At 31.4% G+C, this 12,275-nt stretch overlaps 1 protein-coding gene across 1 annotated transcript in view; it reads right to left on the bottom strand.

The window, feature by feature from the left end:
* SCAF8 (SR-related CTD associated factor 8) overlaps positions 1 to 12,275 on the bottom strand; it is an 85,545-nt gene that overhangs the window by 22,695 nt on the left and 50,575 nt on the right. The window contains 5 exon segments of the mRNA XM_081294659.1: positions 862 to 974; positions 1,195 to 1,326; positions 6,914 to 7,031; positions 8,713 to 8,792; positions 9,784 to 9,960. Coding sequence (XP_081150785.1) covers positions 862 to 974; positions 1,195 to 1,326; positions 6,914 to 7,031; positions 8,713 to 8,792; positions 9,784 to 9,960 — 620 coding nt within the window.

The following is a 12,275-nucleotide window of genomic DNA, read 5'->3' as shown; positions in this document are numbered from 1 at the left end:
AAAAAAAAAAAAAAACCACAAAACAAAAAAAACAAAACAAAAAAAAAAACAACCTGAAAAAGTTAAAGCCTAGTGTAAGCCCATAAATACAAACATTTCTTATAATGGCTTTAAAAAATAATTTTGGGGGGCTGGAGTTGTGGTTCAGTGGTAGAGCGCTCTCCTAGCTTGTGCAAGCACCACATATAAATAAAGGTATTGTGTGCAACTACAACTAAAAAATAAATAAACATTTAAAGTAATAATAATAATAATTTTTGAAGTCTTATTTTTCTGGTCATTTTTAATATCATAAAGTAAACTCAAATGCAAGAAACATGGCTTGATTTAATGGCTGTTGAGAGGCAATAATATCCTAAACTAGATGCCTTCCTAGTGGTATTATTAATTCAAATCAAGTATAACCCAAATCCAGTCTCTTGATACAGCTATTATTATATAAATCACTCAAATCAATAGCACAAACATTCTCAATATAAAAATAGAACAAAGGTTTCTTCTTCTTTTTTTTTTTTCAATAGGGGGTGAGGATTCTTGGGGATTGAACCTAGAGGCATTTTACTACTGAGCTACCTCCCTCAGTCCTTTCTAATTTGATAAGGTCTCTCTAAGTTGGTAAGGGCCCAGCGCTAAGTTGCTGAGGGTGGCCTTAAACTTGTGATTCTCCTGTCTCAGCCTCCTGAGTCACTGGGATTACAGGTGTGTACTAACATACTCCCAGCCTGTTCTTGATTTTAAAACACATTTTATGATAACATTTCAAAAATCAGTCAAAAAAAATCTTTTAATCATGATGGAAAGAAAAAAAGCCAACATTTTAAAAAATTCACACATAGTTACTGTTAAATAATATTATAGGACCTTGAACGAGATCTCGAATGAGTTCTTGATCTGGAACGAACAGCCACTTTCTTAGCTTCTTGTTCAAAGATTTCCTCTTCCACTCCATCTTGTCCTTCATCTATATCCATATCCTAGAAAGAAGACGACTAATAAAAATCCCAGCTTAGATTTAGTTACATAATAACATTTGTGCCTTAAAAAATATTCATGATAATGACATTACTGCTTACTAGGCAAAACAGATGGACTGTGACGCTTCAGAAAACCACATGAGGACCTTACCACTATACAACATTTTGTTTTCTTTAAATAAGTTTATAAACTACGACTAGAAAAAGCATTTATTTTTACCTGTTGCTGTATATCTATAGAATCATCCAAATTTGTTTCAGGTTCAAGAAAATGTTGCTGACTACTCCCTTGTGATGGTGACGCTGAATGCTCTGATCCAAATGTCCCTTCTTGACTATCTTGAGGAGTTGCCTGTTGAGAGCACACAAATGTTGGGAGATAATTTAATTACAAATGCAAATTTGTACACAGCAGATATCACAATAAAATGTTTAAAAGTAGTCCAACAATCTAAAATTGCACTTGTACATAAATACAAATTTACTTGAAATCAGGGAACATTAGAGAGGGTACTTCAGATATTTGAGTAAAATGTTTCTTTGATTTTTAGTTATTTTGGTAATGTCCAAATGGCTATTAAAGCAGAAGTTCAGAAGTTCTCCTATAATCACTAGGTGGTTGCAATTCTCACTATTAAAAGGCAAGAAACAGATTAGATATATCATTTAATTTTGTTTGAGTTGCATCACATTACAATAATTTCCTGAGGTTCTTTTTAAAAAAAAAATAAAGAAAGAAAGAATTCCAAACACATTCAAAGTAGAAAAAATGTCGAAATGATCCTCAAAAAGTAGTTTCCTAGGCCTTAGGGTACACTGAATTTAAATCACCTTTGTACATATGCTTTTTCTAAACTAAGAGAACTCTTGAGAATTATTTATTTCAACCTCAAAATGTCTTTTTAATGAAAGAGAACTTATCCTGGCAGTAATACAAAATCTATTTTTCTTTCATGTTTTTCCTCTATGGGACTAAAGAACACAATAGCACATAGTCGCTATTTTGGCCATAGTCAGCATTCTTCTTCAACAATATCGTTAAGTATATACTAAAACTGATTATTTTATGTGTTCTTAAAAAAATTTCAAAGCAAGATCAGAACTTAAGTGTGAATTGCACCAAACCAATTAGAATAGGAATTTATTTTCAAGGGCATTTTAAAAATATTATTCTTATAAGTACTAACAATCAAACTGAAAGAAAAGAGCAAAAAGTAAAAACAAAAATTAAAGAACAGTTTCAAGTCCCTTAATTTATGACAGAACAGGCAACATTTTCAAGGTTAAGAAATAAAGCTAGAGTTTGAATAAAACAGATAGCAGTCTCTATACCATGATATATAAAGTTAGCAAGTGTTATCTTCCAGATGTGTTTTAAGCATACCCCTGGCTTAAGCCTTTAAAATGGTACAATAACAGCAGAATTTGTTAGTAACACAGCAGATGTTTTCCAACTTCATCCTTTCACATTTAGTCGTAATTCAATACTCGTCTATTGTCATGTTATTTTTTACTTCAGCACTCATCTTAAGCTCTACATCTATCTGATCCCATTTGTAGTTCACCCTTAATTATTTATTTAACAGGTTAACCCTTGGTGTAATATCAAGATCCACTGCACCCAATTTTAGTTTTTGAGTTTCTTTTTTCAGCAGTTTTGCCTATTTGAAAAGATTGCTATTCTTAAACTTTTTCCTTTTTTAAAGAACTTACAAAGAAAAAAAAGAAAATTTATTATGTTATTTTGCAATTATGTTTATTAAATAAATAAACATAAGATATGTCACGGGTTTTTAGAGGTCTTATTTTCCTTTATTTTTAAACATTTGCTATTTTATTATTCCCAAGAATTATTTCATTATTACAAAAGATTATTCATCAGTTTTTCCCAATTATGTCAAAAAATAAAATAAAACCAACAGAGTTGTTGAAAGGGGTGATTTAATAGTGAAATAAATATCATTATTCAGATTTAATACATGAACAAAAAATACTGTGCTATACTTCAAGAAAAGGATTAGACACCATCTCTATAGTCTACTTTTATCTTTCCCTGAACAGTTGAAAATTTAATTTATAAATTTTGGCCCTTAATAGCAAAGGAAACAAAACAGGGAAATATACTTCACATTCATTAGACAAATATGAATGCAAACAAGATTCCAAAACTGAGGGTGAAATTTAACAGAAAAACATAATAAGCAGCAGGTCGTGAATTTTCCATTGACCATATCACCAAGAACTGGTACAAGAAAAATCTCCCTCTCTAAGGGAAAAAGGGAAATATGAAAAAAAGAAAAAATTCTCAGCCATTTCAACAGAAAAAAATTTTATCTTACAGTGTTTTCCAACAAGATCCTGCAATGTTCCATTTTATTTAAGGGATATAAAATATTTGAATTTGACACCAATAAAAGCTTTGCAACATTGAAATTATATTAAAATTCCTACTACAGCTCCCCTTCTCTCTGTAGTCTCACTTCCATAATTATTTATAACATGACTTAAAAAGATAAGAAAAAGAGACCTTCACTGGCCCAGAGTGGCAAATGACTTTTCTAGTTTACATCCTATTTATACATGTCTACTTTCTTCTGAATATCTTCATACAAAACAGCAATGAAAATATTGGGGTGGGGAGAATAAGATTAACAGCAGCTAGCAGATACTTCTTTCAAGGATGGCCCTAACACTGTAATATGTCACATTTTAATCAGTTATAAAATTCTTTTCTCTCTCTCTCTCTCTTTTTTTTAATGTAGAAGTGTTAATAAAAACTCAGAGACTTTACTGAAATACACATATGCTATACCTTAGGATCGACCTGGATTTATGAATCAAATAACACTATAATTTCAGTATTTGAAAATGAAATTCATCTGAGACTGTAGACAGCAACTCATATATAACAACTCAAGACTCTTTACATTACTCATGACATTTCATGGTTTTCAATTCTACTCTTTCTATTGTACTATATAAAAATTTTTCTGAAAAAAGTTACATATTTCTGATATGCTGATATATTTCTGATATGCTGATATATTTCTGAGTGCTTCATCAGTAGGCTACGTCTTCCTTAATCTTTTTTTATTATTTATTTATTTATTTATTTTAGTTGTAGACAGACACAATACCTTTGTTTATTTTTATTTGGTGCCAGGCCTCACACATGCTAGGCATACACTCTACCACTGAGCCACAAACCCCAGCCCCTTCCTTAATCTTATTATTAACTTATTATTGATTCTTATTAATTAACTTATTATTAATCATTAATCTTATTATTAACTTCCTTAATCTTATTATTAACTTCTTTGAAAATATTCCCATTGGATTTCATTTTGAGTTATAGCTCTTGTGACCTTTTAACTATCCTAATAACAATTAGAAAAATCATAAACTAACTTATTTAACATAAATCACTCCTCTTCTGACATAATTCCTAATCCCTTCATAATTCTCACCATTTTTCTCCATAAAAGTGTCCAATTTTTCAATTTTGAAAAAAAATTTAACTTTAATGGAAAATAACAATCAACATACACCACAGGTGTGATTAAGAACTGTAATGAGCAGGACAGCACTATCAATCCTATTACACCTTTAACTAAGACCCTATGATAACTTACACAGTCATGTTGAGCTTACTGGTAAATGAAAATGCTTACCTTTTTTTGCTTATCTTACTTCAAATTAAGTACTTAACTAAGGAAAAAAATTTGGTAGATGCAATCACAACTATTAAATTGAACTGATATGCAGTTAACTTGCTTTCCTACTCTAAACCTGTCAGTTTCACAATCACTGTCCATGAGAAAAGTTTTTTTTTTTTTTCCTTCATCTCCCCTTTTCTTCATTGGATTCATTTCAAACGATGAAGCTTTTAAGAACTTCCATTCTATCCAAAGGAAGGTGTTTAAGTGGTGAAACTCTGGAATTAATATACAAAATTAGTAACTAAGTCTAGAATTCTTTTATTGGTAGGTGAGATTCTTAGGCAGACTGGCGCTCTTTCAAATTTTTAGTTTATTTTCACTTTAGTTTATTTCTAAAGTATTACCCTTGACTTTACTGCTTCTGCTAAACCTTCTGAAATGAAACTAAGGCAATTCAAGAAGTGTCATATTTACAGCTGAATAAACGTGCTGCTGGATAAACTCTTCTGTCACTACCACATGCTACCTCTGCATCAATTCTGTGATTTTGTATCACATCACTGACAACCAATTTCTTTTGAGTTTCATTGTGTTTTTCTTTAAATATACTGCCCTTATTCTGACCACTTCTATCAGAATTAGTTCCTCAAAACAAGGTATAAAATTCCATTCTATAATTCTATGCATGAGTTCCATGAATATCCATTTTATATTTATTACCTGCATTAAAAGGACAAGCGCAGGCACCATCTATGTCTAAAGTTTGCTATACCTGCCACCTAAAATACCCATTCCTGTCTGAATACACAACCAGTGTAACTGCGCATCATGCACAACAACAAAAATGGGAAGTTATACTCCATATATGTATAATATATCAAAATGCATTCTACTGTCATGTATATCTAAAAAGAGCAAAAAAAAATATTTTTAATGAATGAATGGATTAGTTTAGCAAAGTTTGTTTAAAAATTGCAATGACAATGTTGCAAATTTTCTTCCAAAAGAATGAAGGAGTGACCAAGGTCCTCATACTTTTGCTATGAAACATATATGGATTTAGACATTTTAACAATGGAACCAATTCTGTATTTTTGGATAAGTCAACAGATAATTTCATTTGAACTAACTTTAAATTTTTAGAATACATCTTGTATATACTCATTGTAGAATTCTTCTTAAAAATGCGTATTAAAAACAAAAGGTATTTGAAACCTCAAAAAATAAAAAAATAAAAAGTACCCATTCTCTATTCCATAGTGCCAAGACCCTTTACTTTAACCTCTATTAAAACCATTTTCCTGTCCAACTTTGTATACATGGCTTTCCTAAAAATGTACTAACAATGTACTGCTCTTACTTTTAAAATTTTTGTAGTATTGTGCTAAATTCATTAATCCCTAGTTTTTTATTATAAGGGAAACAGGGGACCTTCCTAACACTCCTAAACAGTTGGTACCTATAAATATTTTTCATATATAGCAGAGATATGCTTTGTAAATGAGTTTAATCTTAGCTCTGCAACTTGACATATTTTATCAATTCTAACGTGTAATATTTTTTCATGGTTTATTATCCCTCAAATTAGTAAGATTCTTATACCTCAAAAGGATGTTAGGCTGTAGTTAGAAGTATTTTGAAAATCTCAGTTACATATAAATAATGTTGTGTCTTAAGACTGATCATATATAATATTGGCTTTGTACTTTTGCATTAGATATTTAATTTCACCAAACTTCAACTTCTTCTGCAGTAAAATAAAAGTCACAGTGTCTATCTAATGAGGATTAAATGTAATTATGCCTATATTTTTCCTATTACATTGCTGATAATGCTCCTAAAACAGGGTAACAGCAATAAAAATTTTAGGATTAAAAAAGGCAATCCATTTTGTTGTCATTATCATCACCGGTAACACAATCATCATTGACTTGTTAAACGGAATAGAATTTACATCAAGTTTTAAGTGGCAATTCTGAAACTCCACCTCTTCCTTCTATCCAGTGGTACACTGGTATTAATTTCTACAATATAGATTCATTAAGTTGCCAGAATACATTCTGATTACAGGAAAAAAAAACAAAACTATGTCTTGAAAAGACTGATCTTCCTAGTGATAAACATTCAAAGAAAAATTACCATATCTATGAAAGGAAATAAAGTGGTAAAAATAAGAGATGAGAAAACACTCTATTAATACCCAAATCAAACAAAAACCAATCATCCTATAAATAATATGAACAGCAATAACTCCTAAGACCACAAGATGGGGTTATGAACCTTTTGAGGCTGTTGCTGTTCCAGGAGCTGCTGTCTGAGATGTTCAAGGTTTTGTTGTTGTAGTTGTTCTGCTATCTGATGAAAAATGGAATTGTTCACAGATTCTGAAACATGAGAACTAAAAGGAAAGTAGAAATATATTTTAAAATCCACTAAAGATAATATGATAATTACTATTTTTTCAAAGGAAACAAAAGCCATCTCAAGAAATCATATTCTATTATAATGTTTGCTTCTAAAATATTAACACAAAAAAGAGAATACCTCAGAATTATTAATATGAAATAAATAAATTCAATAGTATTTTAATGGGTCTGTAACATGTCAGAGATGCTCGGTTGAAGATTTCAGGCTATTAAATACATATACATTAGTGATTTTAAAATAAATCTCAATAAAACACTTTTATAAACAATTTAAAGTATTTAAAAATGTCATTTCAACTCCTTCTCTAACTATGAGATAGTGTGGAATATGCTACATCAATCAGTATGTGTAAAACTTAGAATTATAATTGACCATAAAAAATTTATATACTTAGAAAGCATACCTGTTATTTATTAGGTATGTTGACACAAATGGTATTTAGACAAGAGAAAACAATTTCAACTATGCTCTGGGAAATGCACACCTGGAAGAACCTGGAATTCTGGGTTCCATAAGGTAAGAAATGAACTAAAAATTCCCCCCAAGGGCTAGCAGGATTTTGAGAACTTTTGAAACCATTGTGGACAATTGTGGGACAGGGGTGGGACACCTTCATCTGGAGGAAATAAACCTAACAAGAAGAACAACAGCTACCTTCAAATACTGAAAGACTAAATCTCAAAATATAATAGAGCAAATTCGTCTCCACGCTTTAAAAAGCAAATCCTGAATCAGTGTGGAAAATAAACGGAATTTAGTTCAAGAAAAGAACATGTAATAACATGTTAAATTAAATGTTAATTTAATTCTCATTTCTGAAAGGCATTAACACTGGATATTTAAACTATCAGGACTGTTAAGGATATTCTTATATTTTTCTTAGGACACTGATTTACATGATGGGGATTGAAACCAAGGGTGCTCTACCACTAAGCTACATCCTTAGCTCTTTTTAGTTTTTATTTTGAGGCAGACTTTCCTAAGTTGCCCAGGATGGCCTTAAACTTTAACTTCTCCTGCCTAAGCCTCCTAAGCGGCTAGGATTATAGGCATGTGCCATCACATCAAGCAATTTACATAATTTCAAATGTTCCTTCAATTTTTATAATTTATAATCAAAACTTTTAATAATTTTCTCAACGACCCATAACATCAATTCTTATTTCTGATTAGTCTGATGCACTTCCTAAAAGCAGATTTGGCACTAGAAGAAAGCGTCTGTCCTTGTATTGAAAATATTCTTAAATTTAAGTTAAATTAAACAAATAGATGTAAAAACATCACAATTAGCTTTACTCTTTTATTTATCTTTATTTATTTATTTTTATGTGGTGCTGAGGATCGAACCCAGTGCCTCACACATGCTAGGCAAGCACTCTACCACTGATCCACAACCCCAGCCCATAGCTTTACTCTTATTTATCATTTTTCCTATTAAAAAAATTTTGACATAGTACAACTATTTGCAAAACTTGAAAAAGAGTACAAATAATCCAGGGAGACAACAAAACAGCAATTCTGCCACCTTTCTGTATGTAAGAATTTAGTAGCCTGACATAACAATCCTAATTGAGTCAAAGTATACTTAGTAGATGGCAACATCCTACCCTATATTTATAAAAGTCACAGAAAAAGAAAAATATAATTCTTACAGTTGAGGTGTTGGAATTTCCTTTTTGGGTTCTTCACTATGCTCAGAATCGTCCCCAAAATCAAACCTATCCATCAACTTCTGGTGGGAGGCAAGCATGACAGGGAAAAAGAGACAAAGTGTTTTACATAAATATTTAAATGTTACTTATATCCCATTAGTTTATCTCTTCATTTAATGTCTTATATCATTGTATATTATACTCTTTCTAGAGTGAGAGCACCATGACATACATAGTAAGTAGTCCTCTTTGTCCAGTTTTGATTTCTGCAGTTTCAGTTATCCAGTCAACAGCAGCCTATTGTCTTGGTTTGTTCATGAGACCATAGTCATATAATTTTCATTATGTTAATGATGTGCCTAATGTATAAAATGTTATTAATGTTAATTAAGCAGACGTTAATTACTATGCCTAATTTATAAATTGAATTTCATTGCAAGTATGCACATACAGGAGGAATGTCCCGTGCATGTGTGTGCGTGCATGTGTGTGAGTGTGTGTGTGTACAATTTGGTACTATCCACAGTTTTAGGTACCCAGCAGAGGTCCTGGAATGTATTCCAGAGGACTAGGGAGATCTACTGTACTGTCTTAAATAACAAAACAAATTATAAAATAGACAATATAATCACTGACACTAATCTTACATAAGACTAAGGATTAAAATAATGAAGTGGTCTGCCATGTCAATACAGCTTGGTAACACCTAGAAGCATAAACAATGAATCTATCCCTTGATAGAACATGAAGATCCTCATCTTCATATGTTCTGTCACCTTCTGAATATTCAACTTAAAGGCTTTTTACGTGGGCAAGCTATTTAGATTAAGTAAGACTTGGAAGCTGCTGCCTCAATGGAAAATACACTGACCATTTATCTTTAGTTTAAAAAAAGTATTTTAAACATCTGAAGAGGAATTTTTAAAGTCTAAATCTTTTTAAAATTTAATATATTTTCTACAGTACAGTGTATATCGACAGAATATGATAAAACACAATTTATAGAATCCACATGACACTTCACACTATTTAACACTGCCTATTGAATGCATCCAATATTTTAATGACTACCTTGTTGAAAGGGACTCCCTGATCCAAGGGAGTGAGCGTGTTGGCTGCTGCAGCTGCAGCTGTAAGCTGTGCTGTGAGAGCCTGCAACTGAACCACAAGACCAGCATCCAGGGCCTGGAGGATGGAAGGCTGCGGTTTCTGCTGCTGTATCTGTAAGGTCTGTATTAACTGTTGAAGCTAGAGGAAAAATAATTATTATAAAACAGTTGTTGGAATTTACTCATAAGAGTGCCCATGTAAAACTTTTAGTTAATAAATTTAATCATTCTACAATCTTAGGCAATCAAAAAAAGTCTTTCCTAGTATGCATATACAACACAGTCCTTAGTAAGTCTGTCTTCTAGGAAGTCAGGAAACTTTAAATAAAATAAAGCACTTATACCACAACAACCAGAAAAGGGACTCCTGACAAGATAAATAATACTTTTCACTATGCTTCTCACCCCTTCTTCAATTAACTCCATGAAGGGATAAGCACTGACAACAGCAGAGCTTTTGTTATCATTTAGACATATCATCTAAGAACATATCCTGAAAGGAGAGTAATTAAGAAATTTATTCTTACAGCCAACTTTGAGACTAAAAAACAAGTTATTAACAATGAAGAGTGTCAAGTACAGTAAAAAGAAACCCACTTCCCACTATTTACTCACCTTTGCTAAAAAACTTGTAAGATCCATAAATAAGAAATCCCTACATTCATCACAGAAATAATACATAATTGAGTTCTAAATCTGTAATAGGCACATTGGTGCAGTTGGAGAGGAGGAGTAACTTCTACCACATGGTAGAACTATGATTAACTATTAATTATTTTAAATAGCCATTAGAGATTTTTAACATTCCCAACAAAAAGAAATGTAAAAAAGGACTGAGGTAATAGATATGCCAATTACCCTGAACTGATCATTACACATTATATACATACATATATACACATATATAACCTGTAAGTATGCAAAATTACTATGTGTCAATTAAAAATGAAAATCATTTTGAAAAAGCCCTAAACCTGAAGTATATATGAAAATTATCAATTTATATTTGAAAAAGAGAACAGCAAACTGATTGTCAAGACATCTGTATTCCCTTAAGTTCAACTTTTAGTATGAGAAAGTACAAATAACATGCAAGATGACAGTAAATAAAATCATTCATGTCTATTCTAAAATAGCAACATTAGGGTACAAACTAGAACCATTTAACCACCAAGCATCTTCTTCAAAACTACTATTGGGATAAAAAAGAAAATGCAAAACTACATGAGAGTTAACTAACTGCACCCCAGAAGCTCCAGAATGACTAAGACCAATAAATACATATAAGATATAAATTCTCCACATTACTGTGGTGAAGAAAGTAAGGAAAAGGACAACGAGAATAGGGAAATAAAAAAATACCATATTTATCCTTTATACATTTTAACTATTCCTTTTGACATCGCCATTTTTCCCAGCCACACTGTTATTCTTTCAGTCACCCAAATTCAAAATTACCTCAGCATTTTTTTCCTCTACTGCCATCATGTTGTGTCAGTATCTTCATTATCTGTGTGTAATTAACCCTCCTTGTACTATTTTCTTTGTCTATACTTCTGGAAAATTTATATAAAAAATATTTACTTGGTAGCATCTTTTAAAATGAGAACATGCTTTATATAAACTATTATAAAGGGATTACCACAAAATAATTTTATCATTTCAGCTAATACTGGTCCATTATCAGTTTCCCAAATGTTTCAAAAATGTAGAAACTCTTTGTGTGCATGTATCAATATGTAATAATGAATCCCACCATTATGTTTAATTATAATGCACCAATAAAAAATATTTTTTAAAATATGCAGAAACTGGGCTGGGGTTGTAGATCAGTGGTGGAGCAGTTGCCTAGCACATGTGAGGCACTGGGTTCAATCCCTCCAGACCACATTAAAAAAGGTACTGTGTCTGTCTACAATTTAAAAAATGCAGAAACTGTATCCAGTCTAAGACTACTCATTGAGTTGATTTTTGTACTTTTAAAAAGACTTGACAGGCCTCACATTTTTGAGCTTATCTTTTCAGAGAATTCAGAATCTTAATATTTTCCCCATAGTCATTACCTGTCTTTCAATATCACTACTACTAAAAGGAAGATATTCCCTATCTCTAGACTTCTCTCCATCTTATTTAAGATACTAATCAGATCATTTGGCTTCAGTATACAGATTTATCCATTCCCCATTGCTCAGTAAATGAATTGTCATTTCTCAATTTGCTTTCTATGGTTTTCAAAACCAACTCTGTTATACCTCTGTCATTAATTCCACAAAAATATACTGAATACCTACTATCATCTAGACATAGTGGAAAAAAAACGACAAAAATCCTAGGCCTAGTACAACATACATAGTACAGCAGGAAGAGATGAAGTAACATCATCATCCAAAAAATAAATGAATTATATAATGTCATATAAGGTAGTAAATGCTATAGAAGGAAATAAAGGTGAGA

The sequence above is a fragment of the Spermophilus citellus genome (assembly GCF_964194105.1).
Source record: "Spermophilus citellus genome assembly, chromosome: 5".
NCBI lineage: Eukaryota > Metazoa > Chordata > Mammalia > Rodentia > Sciuridae > Spermophilus > Spermophilus citellus.
Note: the sequence above shows the minus strand (reverse complement) of the source record. Positions and strands in the feature narration are given on the sequence as shown.